The sequence below is a fragment of the Botryllus schlosseri genome, chromosome 14 (assembly GCF_051294905.1).
Source record: "Botryllus schlosseri isolate E-star chromosome 14, Bs_hap1, whole genome shotgun sequence".
Classification (NCBI taxonomy): domain Eukaryota; kingdom Metazoa; phylum Chordata; class Ascidiacea; order Stolidobranchia; family Styelidae; genus Botryllus; species Botryllus schlosseri.
The window spans coordinates 19,146,175-19,166,126 of record NC_137249.1 but is presented as its reverse complement, the minus strand read 5'-3'; the positions used below and the strand labels follow the sequence as shown (position 1 = coordinate 19,166,126).

Genomic DNA, 19,952 nt, shown 5'->3' with positions numbered 1-19,952 from the left:
TTTAAAACTACTTTTGACGCTGCACAGTTATTTTGTGCTCCAATATTCACTGTATAGCAGAGGTCTCAAACTCAAATACGCTCGCGGGTTGATTTCATGGTTTTTGATGACTTCGCGGGCCGCAGCACCAATAACAGGCGTATTTAATGTATTACCAAGTAGGCCTTATAGGACGGGACCTTGCAGACTGGCATTCCACAAACATCGTGGAAATGTGATTTACTATTGTGAATTCACACCTGGCACGAAAGAAATCACATTTTCAAATATTTGAATAAATTTTCTGTTGTACTTGGCATAGTTTTTCGAAATAATTACTTATAACACCTTGCTAGTGTACACATGAATCATGACGTGCATGCATCGGAGTTTGATTTACCTTCGAGTATCGGAACTGATCAATAACAACTTGAATATAATGATTAATGTGCTATAGTAATAAAACAGTCCAATCCCGAGGAATCCATTATTGTTACAGCGGTGAAGCGTACGACTACCTCACTCGCCACCTTTAATTGGCGATAACGTGGATAAACAGACTCAAGATGGTGCAGGATGTAACTAACTATACATCAAGATTGCAACAGAATGCCAACGATTGCCATTGTCATTTTTACCTGCTTAGATAGCTAAATACGCTACGCTACGCAACGCAAAGCTACGATCTTTTGATATATTATTATTCCCCATAACAGTCTGATAGTTTTTTACGTTCGTGGTCGTACCAAGTCACCGCGTTCCGAGTCACAAGTCATTCTCTGATCGTAAAGTTTGACCCGACTAAAGTCGAGTCATTTTTATTTTATCACCCATTCACTCCGAGTTCGAGTAATTCTACAAAAGGTCGCGCACAAGTCCAAATCAACATTTTCAGTCACGAATCATCAGCGGGTCATGTTTTACTATCATAAACAGGTAATATGACGTGAAAGCTGATCTTACCCGGCATGGTTACTTCTGAAAGTGATGTGATAGTGAAATTTGATGACTAGTTTCAGGGTTTCGAGGTACTTTTAAAGCGAATTTCAAGTTCTCAAAGCTACAAAAATATATAGGTAGCAGTTAAATATTGTCGAATACTTCAAAATCCAAAATGACGACGCGGGCCGCACAAAACGATCTCGCGGGCCGCGTGTTAGATACCTCTGCTCGGTAGTATCATGTATCTGATCTGTAATTTGGCAGATTTTTGTTTTCGGGTTTCGCCAAAGACTTGCAGATTAGCGTGAGGTTCGCCAACTTTGTAAAGGTGTGTGTTAGCATCTTGATTGAAATTTTTTGAACTGTAACTTCCTATCATTCTCTGCATGGCGATGAATTTAAGAGAAGAAAATGGATATGAAACTAAAATAAATCTAGCATTCGAATCTATAATTGATTCTAGAAAATCTTTCGCTGGAATTGTCATATCTATTATGGCTGAGAATAAGATAATGACACGCCTCCATCAAAGTTAATTGCGTGTCCTGAAGACGGCGAGGATGGGACCATGGGCTTTTTTATCCTCGCGCAGTGAAGAAATTAGTCCACAGTGGTAAAAACAGGGTTGTAATGACTCGAGTCATGTCAACTCGAGTCGCTATTTTTGGTGACTCTAGTTATTTTCTTGAAATATGTAATATGACTTGTCTCGATTTGCACTCGAGTCATTGCGCATGACTCGACCGAGTTTTGTGACTCGATACTCCCACGTTCAAGACATGGATTTCATTGTAACTTAGCAGATTGGTAAAGTTACGACATTAATCGCATCTCGTCTATCAGTAGTGGCTGTGATAGTAGGGCCAAGAACTAGTAAAAGTGAGGAAATTATTAATGCGAGGCATCCGATATCACCAAATCGGCGTTGAGTTAATCATGATCTAACTCGAAACTGAACAGTGAACATGATGACTTCTTGAACTCGGACTCGAGTCCCAAGTCGCAACACTATGACTCGAACTCGAACCTGTGCTCCCCACTTGGACTCGGAATTGATTCGGTGGTGAACTCAATATGACTCGACAGGACTCGAATCAATAGCACAAAAGTGCGTTTGACTTGTGACTCGGGGGAACCTTGTGACTTGGTTACAACCCTGCGAAAAACTGCAAATTATTTACAGGTCCCGCGTTTTCAAACTGTTTTGGGGGGTACCAAAGATTCTCTGAACAGCCCAACAATACTGAATGCGAATATGGGGTCTTGTTGAACCAATAACTAACCACGGATCATTTTAAAATAGAATCACAATATTTTTAAAAAACATGATAAATAGAATATGCCATCGTTCCAATGACACAATGTAGCCACACTCTGATTGATGACAACATATTCTACAGTCAGAGACGCAGACATGATGACAAAAAGTGATGTAATTTCACCGAACACCTTGTTTGCGTGGAAACAGGATGAGAAGCGGTGTCTGAAAGGACGATGTTCTGTTGTATGGTGGTATTGCCGGTTTACGAGGCCCTAAGATTTATCAAACGAACCAATGTAGCAGAGGATGGTTTCGATCCATCGACCTCTGGGTTATGAGCCCAGCACGCTTCCGCTGCGCCACTCTGCTGCTCCCTTGCGCCGTCTAGCATAACTATCTTGTTTAGATACAGAACTTACGTATTTGATCCGCAACTAAACATGCATCAATGTGTTATAATCACAAATGGTCATCTGCTCGATTTCCAAGCATCTCTTCAATGGACGCGCTGCACAATGATGGTTTTTGCTTTCGCATACCGATTCACATCGTTATAATAAGCGACTATACGAGTGTAGATTCAAACGTTTCGCGATGACAACAACAAGATGGCTGTTTCTGTTCAACATCCTTTCTTCTTGTCACCTTGACGCCACGGCGAGTGGTAGGAAGTTACTACAATAGTAAAATCCCATTTTCACGGTGTGTATGAAATGACAGTGTGTAAAGTCGGCTCCCTATTAATCAGAAAATTTCATCCCGTCACATAAGGCCTGCTTGGAAACACATTGAATACCGCTATTGATGCTGCGGCCCGCCGCGTCATCATAAACCAGAACATTAGCCCAAGAGCGCTTTTCAGTTTGAGACTCCTGGTGTAAAGCGTTAAGCTCAGCTACCAGTAAAGGAAATCGTTATCATAAGGTGATATAAGGCATCCTTTCATAGCTCAACAGCCATTACGGTAATATCAATTGCGATCAGAGGTGGTCAGTAACCAAGTTACTATCTTCTACTTTTTGGAGTACTCGGGCAGGTTATCACTAGGGCCATTTTTATATAACCTTAAAAATCAATTATATGACATTATTTTTAGAAAACATGACATTTTATGACTTTGTTTGAAAATCGTGTATTTTTACTTGCGAACAACGTCACTCACGGAACTAAAGAGTAAATCATACGCAACATGAAAGTAAGGCACATCAATTTTATTATTTTAAACCACTGTTGTAGTATAGTTTCATGTAGTGTGGAATGTTACTTTAGTAAGGAAAATAAGCGCTCCACAGACGCTGATGAGGGTTGACAAAATATGACTTTATATGACTTCATAACTGTCTTATTACCTCATAGGGATGCGGTTTTTGCGTTAAAATTGATTTCACGACTTACTGAAGCATATAAAAAATATGACATTAATGACTTTAAATGGCCTTAGCTATTACTATTCGCACACATCGACTTTTTATACAAAAGTACTTGGCTTTTAGAATTTAAAAAGAGAAATTTCGAAGGTGGAAAGTAGTTTTAGGTACGATTGCATCACTTTTTTGAGTGATATTGTAGAAAGGGTCGAGTGAAATGACTACAGCATCAGAGTAACTGGATATATATAATATCTATTTATATAAATACCTACGCGTAGAGTAACTAGTCATTTTACAAAATTTGCGATTACACTTTCGAAAGTATGACAATCCAAAATTCCCAATTAACTGTTAACAATAGGCCTAAGCGACACCGCTTCAAAATCTACGCTTTGAGACAACTTATTTGAGTACTTTTCGGGCGTATAAATTATACTTTAACCTGAAACAATTTTGACATGTTTTGGAATCGCTAATTATATTTGCGAGTAGGTCGATCTTTACGGTGTACTTCTACTTCTACTTGAGTAGTAACGCTACATTGGCCTCATCTCATTATGAATTGCTTCTCTCCGGTTCCTTCGTAACAGATTGATTTTCCATACATTAAGTTGAATGGACGTACGGAAGGCGGATTTCCTATAAAACTCATCATCGAAAACATGCAATGATGATCATCGGAAATCATTTTGTGGGCATAATTCAATCGTGAAACATACTGTACTAGTGCGGTAGAAGCAGTGATAAAATATGGAGCAATTTCATGTGGAAAATTATCTCATCATAAAAGCGTATATTAACAGCTCCACATCGAGCCAGAACGTTCGTAGCATTCCAACGATACAAAGGTGAGACGGCATTGCGAATTCGATAGTTCATCAAGATGTTACAATAACATGCAGTTAATAACATCCGCATATTCAACATGCAGCTGAGAACCACATTCCTATTTCTTGCCGTCATTGGGCTTGTCCTACAGTCTGACGCTAGGAGAAGGCGGCGCAGGCGCGCCGACCAGGAACGTGGATACTACGGTTTGGATGAAGACGAATCGAAAAGCAACTACTACGAATCCAAAGGTTACTACGACAATGTCAAAGGCTACTACGATGGATCTAAAGGCTATTACGACGAGTAGAACTGAGTAAGTATCGACATCTTACTAATCAAACCATATGCAACTGTATTTATTAGTAGGATAAGCATATATATGAACCCGCCGACGTTACCAGCGTAAATCATCTTAGCTCCATATGTGTGTCAATATTTCAGGCTACATAAGTTGGTCACCCCTGGAGTAGTTCACATGTAACCGTCGAGATAAAACTGTCGAAATATAAGAAGAACGATGAGGTTTCCATATCGTATGTTAGTGGGATATTTCTAGAATAAGTCAACCACGCTGTATACATGGTCTTTCCGAAGCATGAGACGAGTTTGATAAATTTATAAAATGCACTAGGCCTATACTTAGAACATTGCTTAAACATGTTTGGGCAGATATGTTTTCAACACGTTTTGTAATAAATACAACCCTATTCACAACCGTTACAGAAGAGATTGATTATTGTTTACACTGCATGGGGGTAGTTGCCTCACGCAGATTTCGTTCCGAAAAGTTATAATTTCTTACAGGTCAAAATGCATGCATATGTTGCCTAGCTTATAATTTTTTTTCATTGTTAGTGACGTGTATTATTAGTAATTACATAAGTGGATACTGGTCACTATTTTTTTTTTCACATTTTCAGTGCCTCAAGAACAAAAGTCCACGCCAGAGCGAAGATCTATGCGCATACAAAATGAGCAATAAATATATTTGAACCATTTATGCGAGTTAGTATCCTTAAATGCGGTATCGAATAGGACTCCGGCGATATTCAGTGAGAAAGAAACCGTTTTCTCAACTACCAAATGACATGGCATTGCTCATTAAAACATCGCTATATTGCGTGGCAACGCGAAAGATCCAGCTATCCCACAGGAAATCCGGCCATAGTTGTGTCACACCACTTGTTCTTGACTTCTTGTTCCCGATTTTACGGTGTAGCACCGCGATTCCCGAATTGGTTTCCACAGTCCAACTGGGTTCCGTACTGCAAACTATACACTTGACAGAACTGAACTGAACTGACCATCATTGAGTACCGGAGATCACCGGACTGTTGGAAAGTCTCCATATATCCATCTGAGGGTGTATTGAAATGACGAAATTGTTAATAATAAATTGAATTGAATCGATGCCATCCGTTAACAGATTCAAAATCTCGACAAAATGGCTCCGAATTAGCCTACTTGATTATATCCAACCGCGTGGTTATGAATGCATGATAGACAAATAGAAGCTGTAAGGGCGATTCTCCAACCTTGCGTATCATTTGGCGTGTATACACAACTCAGATGAAACTATAATCTACATGTAACCAACTGCAATAATTAAAACAGGATACATTATAATTACTAGTTCCGTTGTCCTTCAGACCTTTTCAAGACATCGTTTATCGTGTGTTTTACTCGGGGGATCATCAGACTGAAGATCTTAAGGTCCCTGGTTCAATCCCGGGTCGCGGCAGACTTACATTGGAATTTAGCGGTTTTGAACAACGGTAATGGTACCGAATGGCTCGATTATTTTTAATCGTAATATTACGACATTTTTTTCATTTGTGTAGCATTTTGCATCTAACGAGATGTCAAAGTACACTTTTTTTAAATGTAGCTCTCAATCCCAATAATTTATACAGGAAAAGCAAATAGCAGGACTAGCTCCGATGGGGCTTGAACCCATGACATTCTGCGTGTGAAGTAGACGCGATAACCACAAACCACTGCACCACAGAATTGTCGAAAGAGCGTGCATATTCATCGGTCAAATAACGTTGTGAGGCAGTTTGAATTGTTGTTCAATTGAGGGATAACCGCGCTCATGTGATTCTTGACTTCACGCTGTGCTTGTCTATCATTGACTGCTGGGAGTGTCACGTATTTATATGCTTGGTCCAAATAGCCCATCATTCCACATTTTATATGACAGAATGCAGTGTGGGAATGTCAATCAAGTTTTCGCAAAAGTATATGACGCTACAGGTCACTCAACATGCATAGAAACGTCTAATTAACTCCGTTCAAATCCGCAATAGTAATCATGCAATATTGGATACTATTCATAACAGTGGTCTTCGTAATTACAAAAATCTTGCACAAAGAGTAGATATAGACTTATAAATTATATTGTTGTTGCTGTTGTTTGAGGTATTCATGGTGTTTGTCGACTACTATGGTCATTTACACCAGGCAAATTTTCTTCACTTTTATTCCATAGCTGCCGACTTGTAGCACGGTCCACTTCTAGGCTTTTATGAGACACCGCTTACACGGATGAGATGGCGGGGAGGACCCTAGATAAACCTCCAACGCTTAGGTAGGAATTCGATCTGTAGTTGACCTCGGTCGGACTAAAACCCGCAACCCGTTGGTGTTGCCGCTGTGGATTATACCACTACGCTATCTCGCCACTGTAACTTCTAAATTATGTCGACATTTATGTATAAGACTTGGTCGTTGTCATAGTTCGTCAATGTGTCAAAGTAATCGCAAATATTGTAAAATGACTAGTGACGCTACACATAGGTATTTATACAAATAGACAATATAACTATATATATATAATGGAGTATATATTGGGATATGGTTATATGCAAACTGCTACACGTGATTGAAGGATCCGCTATGCCAGTTTGTCCCATCTTTCTCAAACTCCCAAACAGCAACATTTGAATTAAAAATCTTCCTCGACGTGGGATTGAACCAGGTATCTCAGTCTGACGCTCTCCCGTCTGCGCCATCGCAGCGATTGTGAGGGCCAGTACGGGTCGCAGACCGCGACATTCGCGTTATTAGTACGATAATCTGTCACATGTTATAGCCTACCAAACGTCGGGGGTACCGACTAGAAGTGTTTACCAGATTATCACAGGATAATAATCACTGATCTGGAATTTATATTGACAGTTTGGATCCAGACGCAGTACGTGCGAGATGGAGTCTGGATTCAGATTTATATCAGGTTTTAAAGCTCAAATCTACTCGTAGGTTATGATTTTCATATGTTACCTTCAGTGTTAGATGACACCGTTTGGCGCAGGCTCCAGAAGGCGAAGCAGAGTGGCGCAGCGGAAGCGTGCTGGGCTCATAACCCAGAGGTCGATGGATCGAAACCATCCTCTGCTATTTTAAACTTTTTTTCAAGTGACGTATTTTTGCATCAGATTTCGCATTCATTCTGTTAACGTTGTGCAAATACTTCGACCGAAAATCGACGCGCGACAGACATTTTTAACCTTTACCAACCGCAATATTATTAAAGTGCTAATTTTTTTGTCTCAGGCAAATTTGCGTCTTTCCACACTCTTCTATAATTCCATGTCAATGTAGTGTTAACACTATTTATGAATTTATTTCCTTTTTATCGCTGCTCGAATTTAACTGCAACACTATGGTTGCCTTTAAAAATGAAGATATATTTAAAATACATGATGTTAAAACAGAGTCCCTTTTAGCAATGACCATGACCACCTATATATGAAGAATTACAATATTTTGTTCATTTCTATGCATATTTATGACACGGAATGCTCGGATATTATACACAACTTGTATTAATGAAATATCTAACTTGATAAAAGTACATAGGTGCATCCGTACACGGCAGACTGAGCTGCAGTAAATATAGCAGTAGTTCGACTTTTTCATATAATGGACAAATTAACCAATGTGGCTATAGTCCCATCTAACGACCAACTCAATATATGTCAGCGAAGAGATCACATTTATGGATAACTGTATTTCATCAGCCGCTAAAATGTCATTCAATTATCACTGTCATCGCCAGGGGCACGAAAATGACTTGCCCACCTCGAACTCATTTGATCTGCAATTATGTGTTCGCTAATTCGAAATAAATCCATGACATCATGTCAATATTTATAAAATGTCACCCAGTGATTCTGGTTTTATTGATAGAACAAGCGTGATGGAACAACTAAAACTGCAGAGGGGTTACATACCGCACCTGTGGCTAGATAGCGTAGTGGTATAATCCACATCTGCAACTCCAATGGGTTGTGGGTCCGAGTCCGACCGAGGTCGAGTCCAGAATTGGGCTGGTGTAAATGACCATAGGAGTCGACACACACCATGAATACCTCAAAACAAACAAACAAATTGCATAACGATCGCTATTTCTGTAAGTAATCTGTAAGATCGTGTCTTTCGAAAATTATTAAGACATTACATTAGGACATACTGGGTTTTATAGAAAAGGGACTGAATGTTTTTATTTCAAGTCTCCTGCTTAAAACAGTGTTTAAACTGTTTTAAACAGGTGCGTTTGAAATCACGTTTGGATTTTGTGGTTTTGGAAAACTTAATATTGCTTGTGGGAATTGTGACTGCGGGAAGAATGCCATGTCCTTTCAGGTGTGCATAATAAAAAAGAACTTAGTTGTGTCTGATGCCAATTAGCTTTCTATTTATACCTCTGCGTGATGACTTGAGTAGTGGATTATATATATATGGGGCGTATTGCACAATGATGGCATCTCGGTATAAGGAACGCTGACAATGTATCCCATAAACGCAGATGACCGTGAATTTGCTTTTAAAAATACGATCAGACTATTTTCCCAGATAATGATCTGGTTTGGATTTACGATCATTTGAATCTGGATATTGACTTCGACTTTGACATCGGTTTTTTAATAATTTACAATTTTCATGAGACTCTTGAGAAACATTGCCGGATATGGACTTGGGTTTGGAGATCGTATATGAAATAACTTGACGATGTATGTATCGATATACATCCATATAAATGTATTATACAGGTCTGTTTATATATTATCATATATTGTTTACCTGTTTTATATTCAACCGAACGACTGCATTAAAGCACCGCTGGTGTAACGAGCTATAAGAATACGACAATATCATAGATTGGACGTGATTCAAGAGAAACCCCTCAATTGTTGTTATACTGTTTCTCATCTCTACTTAGAGATTTCTAGGCACGTTGTTGAATAACAAATTATCAGACGAATTCAACAAGATAGTATCTTTTATCTCACATTCTAATCAAACCATTATAATCCCCAAAACGGGATGTCTCACGCATCGTTCAGAAAGGCCTTCACGTTCAATGTCAAGTTTCAGGTATCCGACAAATGATTTCGTCAACCACCGTACTGTAGCTTGGATAGCATATGAAGGGGTTCTGTATCAGCCTGGAAGATGAAAGGATGTATAGTCAGTGATTCTCAGCATTTTTAATCTCGCGGACTGGAAAAACTTCAGAACAAATGTTGCGGGCCGGTGAACAATGTGAAAATCAAAGTTAACCCTAAATTTAATAACAATATATGTATGCAATTCAATGTAATTAATATTGGAAACTTCATTTAATGCTGCCTTTTTGATATTAGATATCTGCAAGTGATTCTATTGAATTTTCTGCGAGGCGAAGTTTGCGAAGTGCTGTTGGAAGACAGCTAACTTCATAGTGATTGTTCGGTATCGTTTGAAAGAAATGCGACTTTGCTGTTTCCCTTATCCTTTATCATACTGCCATCATACTGCCATCATGCGACACTCATTTAAGAGTCTCCGAAGATTTCACATGTTACTTGTCCGAAACGAGTTATAGGCTATACTGTTAAACAGTTGCTTGCAACACTTGCATAATTGCGACGAACGCCCAAGGTACAGCATGAAGTCTCTTTTACGACGCCTAGCTGGAAAATCCGTTCTAGATCAAATTAAAATTCGATGTTATTTTTGTCTGCCTAAAGGAAGAGCGTGCAGCTTCTTGCATTTTGGAATTGATGTATAAAAATCTACTTTGTTCGGCGGATCGGTGGGAAACTTGCCACGGACAAGCGGTTGAGACCCAATGATGTAAATCATACCGACAGATGCTAAGAGGGTTTTATTTAGGGATGGTGTGAACCTCTGAAAGGTTCAGGTTCGTGTGAACGCGAACCTTTTTGAAAGGTTTCGTGTGAACGCGAACGTGAACCTCATGACGACACGTGGTAAGTCCAACCCTAAAGTTATAGCCAATATTAATGTACACACACGATACCTAGCGACAACTCGAGCCACATAATGCCACAAAGCTGAAGTACATACAGACGTTTTTAACGTCGCCAAATGCATCAACTGGGGCAATCAAATGATACGATAATCCCATAAAATCAATATCCTCCGTCGCTTTGCCGACAATTTCGACGAGGAGTTGCAAGGGTATGTAAGCTTACGCCTTAACGGTCTAGGCAAGACCGGACAATGTATTCGGCATGTGAGTATTGCTACGTTGATATTGAGCAGAGTGTAAAACGGGTTTCTGTACTTACTACCGATATTACTTTAACAAGTTATGCAGCAGTAGCCAATACACCCCAATCGCACAGATTTGCTTTTCATGATTCAATAAAAATATGAAATCACGATTGGCCCCTTACGCCTGCTAGATTTTTTTACATCAGACAATGATATTAATTTGATTGATTGGTTGAATATGAATAAGCATCATTCGCTGACTACCTACATGTAGTGGATTTCGCTCTTGATGTTGTGTGATTTTGGGTCAATCTCACAGCAGAGAGTCACTAAACCCTCACAAGCGGAAAGCTAGATATTTCGAGCAAACCTTTGCAACAAAGCAGGTAACATTTTTGAGATTGTCAAGGTGCATGCTCGTTTAGTGTTGATTTTTTTACGTCATTCATAGAGTGGCCCGCAGTTGAAATGCAATAAATTTCAACCATAGATGTTATAATGAAGTGAGAATTGTAATATATGAAAATGGTTCACAGTGCAGAACCTACCAAGGTTCGTTTGTTAACGTGAACCTCTAAATTTCCGAGGTTTACACACAGAACGCGAACGTGAACCTCACGATTACACCATCCCTAGTTGTATTTCCGAAGACATTCTGCATTTACGTTAGAAATATACCTTCAGACCAATCTTTCCAGTTCGTCTCAGTCACGATGCCTAGGATTTGAGATCTCGAGTCGTGATAAATAATAATGCTTCAGCTTCGGCATTTATACGTGGTGTCCATGATTGAGGTTATTTAATTTCGAATCTGTATATTGGCAGGGGTAATTAAGTAGTTCTACATTTTAGGAGTACTCATGTCGGCTCTGCAAATTGCACTCCTTATTGGAGTGGATGTGTTTTCAGACAGCGTTCACCTCTACTCAAAACTAGTTACATTTTGTCCTTCGCATTTTGTAAAGTACACGGTATAGTTTTGGGATATGCTTGCATCACTATTATGAGTGGGATCTTCAGAACAACTGGCTAAAATAATCCCTGTATCACGATATCTGATTAATACTGCACCTATTTGCGTCAGTCGCGAAAACACTCCCTCAGATTTCGTTCAACCGTTAAAAGTATGCGACCTCTCGGTGACATCTACGTTAGGAAACTACTTACGTGGCTACTTTCCATACCTTCATTTCCTTCTTCCACTTGAAGAAGGTTTGACATGGCCTCGAAATTGCTACTTCTATTTGTAACTGAGTAAATATGCTTGTCGTTGCTGGTACAACTGACCTTGCTTAGCGTTTTTTTTTAAATTTAATTGCATTACATACAAGTTTGTCAGCGCCAGTTGCTTAATTAATCGGAATTGCATGTTATTTTAAGCGGACTTTTCTAGAATCCCTACAAATTTTCCAGGTGCAGAGGATTATTTTACTTTTCTCTTTAGTTTTATCACTTCGGACAGCGAGTGATGAAAAGTTAAAATTGATTTTCAGATTATTGTAAAATTCTGATATTTCATATATATTTTCACAGTGTTGACTATGCCTCTGAATTATCAAGGTTCGCATACCAAACATGAAAGTGAACCGAACGTGCAGACCAAATGTACATATTCAAACAGTCTGCATCGATCATTCATTTGGAAACAATCAGGGTAATATTATTCAACTTCATTTAAAGGCTATTAAGTCCTCCTATAAATCACCAACAGTTCGATTGTTACTGTAATAGAGGTAGGCTATAATGCTGTTGGCGCACTGAGCATTAAATCAACCGTTACTGTTTCCTAGAATGTTTATATCACACGGAAATGACTTGCAAATCAACGTGTAGAGATCTAAATGGTATCATCACGGAAATTAATTTCAGTATCCATTGTCATTGGCCATCTGCAACGCATATGCTATTGCAACAATTCACTACACACGTTTGGCGTATGGCGCACTCGAGTAGCGTGGTTTGATGTCCATGGTTATGCAGCAGGGATTGAGATACCAACGCGAATCAATGTATATTGTTAACATGACTGATTATAAAGAAGGCTGTACACGAGGTATAGGCACCACACATACATATAAAACTAACGACACATCTAATACATTACTGTGGATTACTGGACGCGCCTAATTCCCGACAGAGAATGATGGCCGATTAGAACGCGTCATCACGAATATGAGTTGGCTGTTTGTGTTGACACTGTCAGGTCATTTAAAAAGCGGTGACGTTCGCCAAAGATCCAAAGTTTATTTAGGTCACTGGAGTCTTCCCCATCAAGGAAAACATCTTGGTCAATGTTGCATTACTATCGGGGATATCCGAGAATTAAGTTTTGATAATTAGCATTTACTTGCCTGGTGACAATTTTATTTCCCGCGTAATACAATTTCCTGAGACGAAATATTTGAGATAAGCCATGTATACAATTTCAAGGACTAAATCGATTTTTGCAAAGTCTTTGAGCAATAAAATTCTTGGAACAAATCAGTAATTTATGAATGAAATTTTACTTTTATTAGAATACTACAGCATACAAACTGTTGTTACAGATACGTCACAACTTAATTAAAAAATTGCATTAGACTATTTCATTCAAAGATTAAAAAATGTTACATTTTATAATATTTACAGAAGATGATCATGCTTCTCTATGTGTCTCGCATTAGCTACAATGACTGAGCACATTACCCGGAATGCGCTACAAGGTCGCAACCTTATCGGTGGTTGGCATTGATTTTTTTTCTCGGTAACAACAGAGATAGGCAGAAACTATTGCGTATGGTTATGTATAAATAGCTTGCAGTCTGCAGACATTTTACACATTCTGAAAGATTACGAAAGGACGCTGATTCTCAAACATCGAAATGGATAGGTTGTGCATTCTTGTCGTCTTGGCTGTTTTCATTAGTGGGTCTCAGTGTGTCTTCAACATGTGCACGTTCTTGCCACCTGACAAGGAAGTCGACTGGAGAAGGGTAAGATACTTTTACACAATGAGTTCATAGAGCGGTAAACACACCAACGATTGTAATGATTTGATGCTGAAACTTTAATGCCTTTTATTAGTATATTCATATTAAAATAAACCTCAATATCTTCGGCTGACACTCGTCATAGGTATTCGTCAGCAACTGTATTGCAGAATTGGAAAGAATATTGTATATCAACAATCGTTTTTGAAGAGCTTCTTGGAGGTACAGAACTTCAGTATACATTTAAATAGTATATTTCCAATTCTCTAATAGCTGATGACAATTAACCCTGTCGATTGTAAGCCGACCATATTCGGTTTATTTCAATATGAATATACTACACAGTTGTTTGGTGGAGTTATGCACCTCCAAGAAGCTCTTCAATGCCTTTGCGCATACGCGAAAAATAGTGTCGATGACAGTAGAAACGTAGGCACTGCAGATAGGTATCTGACATCATCGGGGATTGACTGGAAGCTTCATTAACAATTAGCACTGACCTGATTTGGCCTGAGGGCCAACAGTTTTACCGGTTCAAGTCTGGATGTATATCTTATCGGTGTGTTACCATTATGATTGTGATTATTCTCATGGGTAGGCAAACCGACTGCATTTACAATCACAACTTAACTGGTCTCGAAATAAATATTAGTGGAGAAGTGGATCCCATTAGTGGAAATATCATTAATGAATTTGTCGGAGCATGAATTCTTTCGGAACGACGATAAAACTACAAATTGAAGTCCACGGTGCCTAATTGATTGAACAATGACACATAAACTTCCTTGACATATATGTTTATGTAACTATCAGTTTATAAATCGTAACTGTGTTCTTTATAGCTCAAAAAAGGTCCTTGGAAATGGGCGATGCATACCCACGACCCTATCCAAGATATGCTACACTGTTCTGATGTTTTAATCCACGGCGAAGGAGAGGGCAGCAATCAAAACTTCACGATAGAATATCAAAACAAGTGAGTGCATGCTTTGCAATTACTCTGAAATGGTTGGCTAAACAGGATGTACCTGAATTTCCAAAGTGGAATCGTACCCGGGTGGTATGGATATGAGCTATCAACCCTAACCCCTAAGCCTGCTTAGCTTTGCCCAAGCAAAGAAAAAACGTACACAAATCATTGGTCTAACCACAAAGGGTCGACATTCGAGTTGACTCTGACTTCAACTGATAACGTTGGTCGTGATTGAGAGAGGTATATGCACTGCAAATGCATTGCACATGTATTGTACATGAAAGCGCAGACAAAGTGCATTGACATGACAATTCAATTGAGGCTTTCAAAATCATGATTACAATGTCTCAAAATACCATATGCATTTGCAATGTTTATGCAAAGGTTCGCATGACGAACAATACCTTACGTTCGCATCTCGTAACGCACAGCACTCTGAATGTACATATTTTGGCTGCAGGCTCGGAGGGCTATATTATATATCCGGCAACCACAAATCACGAGGAGAATATCATATCACGGAATTTAGTAAGTAAAAGCTATTCATTTGTGACCTATGAAGCTATGAACGAAAAACATGCATATTTTCCGAAATTAATGTAGAAACTTTATCTGCGTCGGAATTCATAACAATAAACGAATTCTTTTCTCGTTGAGGCAGTTCCTCGATTGCTTCGAGGCTTGGGGTTGTTGTTAATGGCTATAAATCAAAATATACCAATAGACACATATTATCAAACTCATCGTTAATTTCCTGCTAAACTATTCCTAATGTTAATTTACGACGAATCCTAATCCATATTTTGTACACATCGTTATCGTATATCAACCAATCCTTTTAGAAGAGAAATTCTTGAACAACACGGCATTTGATACATACTTTTGATTTGTTTAATTTATGCATCTCTGAGCATTGTCGTGCAGGCATGGTTGCATTGCGAACACACATATACACAGTACTATGTCGTTGGCGAATTTAGTGTGTGGTAAAATTATTTTCCTATTTTAGGAATTTGCAACTTTTCGTGATGGTGCCAGCATAAGTAATAAAATTTGGATTGAATTCAATATCAAAACTTTCAATTATACAGCTTGATATGCGTTGGCATGCGTCAACTTCCATCGAGTAACAATAGCTGATATCGTCAATCAAATACGCGCTACCCATCAAGCGAAATTAATGGTTTCAATGGACAACTCCATTATACGTGCACGATTCGCATTTATGACATGTCATATTGTTTTATTGATGTTTATCAGCCGAAACTTGGAGACACATCGCCGTTTTGAAGTTCCCGAAGTCTGTCAGTGCAAGAATGCTTAGTCAAGGTGGGCGGCTTGCCATTAATTTCCATGTGGCATTATTATTCCTTCAACTTCTTTCACATTGTTTTGTAGAAATCGAGATTGAAAGAAAAGGCAACGTGATGTTTTACACTAATTACAAGAACTATTTTATCACCGCGACGTGTATGCCTGACGGTAAGAAGAAACATTTCTATCTGCTAAAATCTTAGTGTACCATCGCCTGAGGTAGCAAATACTGAAACGTAACCTTCCATAGCTGCAAGACCAATAGGTATTGCGGGTTCGAGTCCGACCAAGCTCACCTCCAGAAACCCGACTCAAACGTTGGACGATTTATCGAAGCCACTGGTTCATAACTCTCTGGTAAATACTTACGCTAATTTGCAACCTACGACAAACCCATAATTTCGCTGTGTCAAGAATCGGCCACACAACATATAAAACTAAATAAACATTTAATACATTACTCTGAATTACTGGTCGGGCCTAACTACTAGCAGACAACGATGGCCGAGACGAGCGCTTCATCACGAATATGAGATGGCTGTTGGTGTCGACCTAATACCTTTCCTAATACCTAATAAGAAGTTCTAGTTGGATTATACCTCAAATTTTCATATCGGTAGAAAAGTTCAGCTGTATCGGCAAGAACATATTATATCGGTTCATAATTCGGTTCCTTGTGGTACAGAATTTGAATATTGCAACGAACAACAAATTCATATTCGCAATTTATTCACTATAAGCTTTTCAACTGACCCTCGTCGGTAGTGGCCGTCAGTATAATACGGAGATTGCAATTAGGGCTGGGCATAATGATTCGAGTACTCGATTCTGAATCGAGTATTAATTTTAATGATCCGAGTCGAGTAGTATAAGACGATTTTTCGAGTACTGGCATTATGCGCTTTTCGCGACTGAAAGTTAATTTATCAACGAGAATTATAGTTTCGATTCTAATTTTCACTGTTGAAGCCTTGAAACCTTGATCGGCGGTATCGCAGCATACGTAATATATTGTACAAAGATACGAAGATTACTGGACATAACACGTTTCCGAAGTCATGATTGTCCCACAACATTGTCACCAAGTGGAATGAAATCGGTATGATCAGAAAAATACCAAAGTATCATTTATGAGATGGATAACAGGCATTACATTTTTTGTGGTAGCGTAAACGGAACATATTTGGACTTTGACGTTTTACAATCTGGTATGACGTCATAATGGGTGATACTCGATTACTCGACTCGGCTCGAAGCATATTACATGATTCAGAATCGAATCACTCAGGTACTCGATTTTGCCCAGCCCTAATTGCAATTCGGAATGTAAAGATGAAATAGGTAGTGTGACGTAAGAATAGTATAACAACAACAACGAGAGATTTCACAAAACGAGAGCGTTAAGCAAAAATGCAATTAGTGCAATACAAATAAGCTATAATATATAGCCAGAGACGCAACACTAATGAAATACACGGAGAGAATAGAGTCGGTCCTTTTGCCGACAAAGAATCGGTTGCTCGAGTTTTATTATATTCGATTCGAGAACCTTTAAATGGAACAGACTACGTCCACGAGCAAGAATTGAAAATCTGTTATCGTTATACGATTTTGCACACTCTGGATGCGTAAGAAGGTGCTGAACTATTGCAGAGTTACATGCCATGGTCTGGTCATAGTCGCGCAAGAAAGGGTTACTGGTCTGTAATTGACTATCTGAAATAGCATTGACGAGCACGAGCTCCAAATTATTAACGACATTTTACGCATTTCCCCGAGCAATTATAATTGGATTTTCCAATGCCGTTACACTATCCAACACATTGACTCTCTGTAAACATGGATATTCGACGAATGTGTCTGCCCAATATGACACTATAGTCTGGTTTAATTCTTGTAACAGAAATTCTGAGGATCAGGTGATCGGCATAAAACAATATGATCAATTGATCATTAATCAACCAATCATGCGTTTGACACATGCAGTATCCAGCCGGACACTATTAACTTTAATTTGACATATTCGGCCTCCTGTCTCATTTGTCCAGCCTCATATGCACCTGTTGTACTTTGGGGGATTCTTACCTGTTCTGTTTCGATTTCTAACAATGCATATTGATTAGCGTTTCAACGTTTTATAATAACGCTTTTGTTGTTTGTTGTTTGTTGTACGAGTCACACGATCATTTGTCACTGATTTCCGGCTATACAATGGCATTAATTCAAGTCCATTTTGATTCTTAAAACGCGGGGTATTCACAGAAACATTTTAGACTGTTTTCTGATTTTATTTGGATAAGCCCGAATAATCTGTTCCAAGTCGTGACCGTGACTGCGTAGGCAGCAGCCGTTATCTAACAACGTAATAGCCATAGCGTGGTCAATGGGCAACGTGTATACTACAACTCCTTTTCTCGATAGGCATCAAAGTTTACACCAAGTTCTCTTCGAAAAGCCAAGGGAATATATATAGCGCCAATCAGACACGAGCATCCATTCGAAGATATAGCAAATTACTTTGCAATTTCAGTTCCAAATGTCAAAATACACTTATCGTATCATAAATTCAAGCTTTTTATCGTGGATAACTGCGAAGGGTTATGTAATCTACTGTCCTCTTATCGAATTGAGTTTCGACATTCCCTGGGAATCATCGACATCACCTATTCACCATACCTCATGTGTTGTAACATTACTGTCGTGATATGTCATTCGAATTGTCTTTGCAAACCGTTAACGACATGGTGAATGTGTCGCTTGTTTAATTTGTACTGAGAAATGTAATATTCGTCCTAACCTAAATTTCGCATTATGTGATGTCGTCAGGGGCATGCGGTGTCTAGTCTTAAATATGTGTTCAATTACACGTATCGAATGTTCAGTAGCTTATACAATGTCATCCATAAATCGACGACAGCGGCGCAGCTAAATGATTAAATTACAAACATTGCGGGGATATATAATCAGAGAGACATGGAGCCTTTTCAATGGCTATTGCGATATTAGTGGCCGTGCATATCTCACCATCGTAAGTTGATGAGCCCAAAATACACGATGTTTCTCGGTATCGAAAAGCGTCTCAAACGCGTGACTTAATACGCGTGATTATCTGAGACCACTTACACATTATTAATGCATCTCTTGCCGTCTTCATTACGCTAATTTTAAACTTTGCTTTGACAGGTCGTGTTTCCGTCGCTGCCTTCACCAGACACCGGCGAGTCAGACGCAAGCTTCTTAATCTGATCTATGGCGTCTTGACGAAACACAAAGTATTGGCCATCGGCTCTCCGTCTTATTGTGAACAGTACCAAACATTTCAGAATTATCGATTTTAGAAGAATGGCGCTCTTGGTGCTTGCGTCTAAGAAAAATGCAGTACACATTATACATTCCACCGACTTCGATATGATAACACGTTTTAACAATAGACCGTGTTAGATTGAATATCAGATACATATATCGCATTTGAAGAAACTGTATATTGGATACTCATAGTTCCATGATTATAACGCAGAGCGAATGTTTGTTGTTGTTATACTTGTGTAATCTGACTCCAGAAGGTTACGTTTACCTTTCGTTGCGTGTTTCTTTCCTTCCTACGGACCGACGTGCCACGCCAGTGGATGGTCGTTGGCCGACGTGCCACGAAGCCTGTCTAGTGCACACGTATTCGGAGATCACACGGACAACTCTTTTGTTTCTGTCTCCACGACTTGTAAATTTATTGAATCAACGTACGACGACGTAACAGTACTTCCGAATCATGAAATTGGATTGAATATCTATACGTTGCATTACACGCATAT

The 19,952-nt window shown here is 39.0% G+C and overlaps 2 protein-coding genes and 2 non-coding genes across 4 annotated transcripts in view; 3 read left to right on the top strand and 1 right to left on the bottom strand.

Annotated features, from left to right (window-relative positions):
* Positions 1-5,383, top strand: part of LOC145455785 (uncharacterized) — a 109,213-nt gene extending 103,830 nt beyond the window's left edge. Inside the window, exons 5-6 of the mRNA XM_080333798.1 lie at positions 4,632-4,696; positions 5,304-5,383. Coding sequence (XP_080189924.1) covers positions 4,632-4,690 — 59 coding nt within the window. The 3' untranslated portion in view covers positions 4,691-4,696; positions 5,304-5,383. The remainder of the gene's footprint in view (positions 1-4,631; positions 4,697-5,303) is intronic.
* Trnam-cau (transfer RNA methionine (anticodon CAU)) lies at positions 2,480-2,551 on the bottom strand. Its single transcript has one exon. It is a non-coding gene; the product is annotated as a tRNA-Met (tRNA).
* Positions 5,384-7,710: 2,327 nt separating the features above from the next.
* On the top strand, positions 7,711-7,782 carry Trnam-cau (transfer RNA methionine (anticodon CAU)). Its single transcript has one exon. It is a non-coding gene; the product is annotated as a tRNA-Met (tRNA).
* A 5,846-nt stretch (positions 7,783-13,628) lies between these two features.
* On the top strand, positions 13,629-19,666 carry LOC145455647 (uncharacterized). Its single transcript, XM_080333631.1, has 6 exons — positions 13,629-13,859; positions 14,699-14,832; positions 15,290-15,357; positions 16,090-16,158; positions 16,228-16,311; positions 19,327-19,666. Exons 1-6 carry the CDS (start codon positions 13,749-13,751, stop codon positions 19,479-19,481), a joined length of 621 nt encoding a protein of 206 aa, XP_080189757.1. The 5' UTR covers positions 13,629-13,748; the 3' UTR covers positions 19,482-19,666.
* Positions 19,667-19,952: the final 286 nt, after the last annotated feature.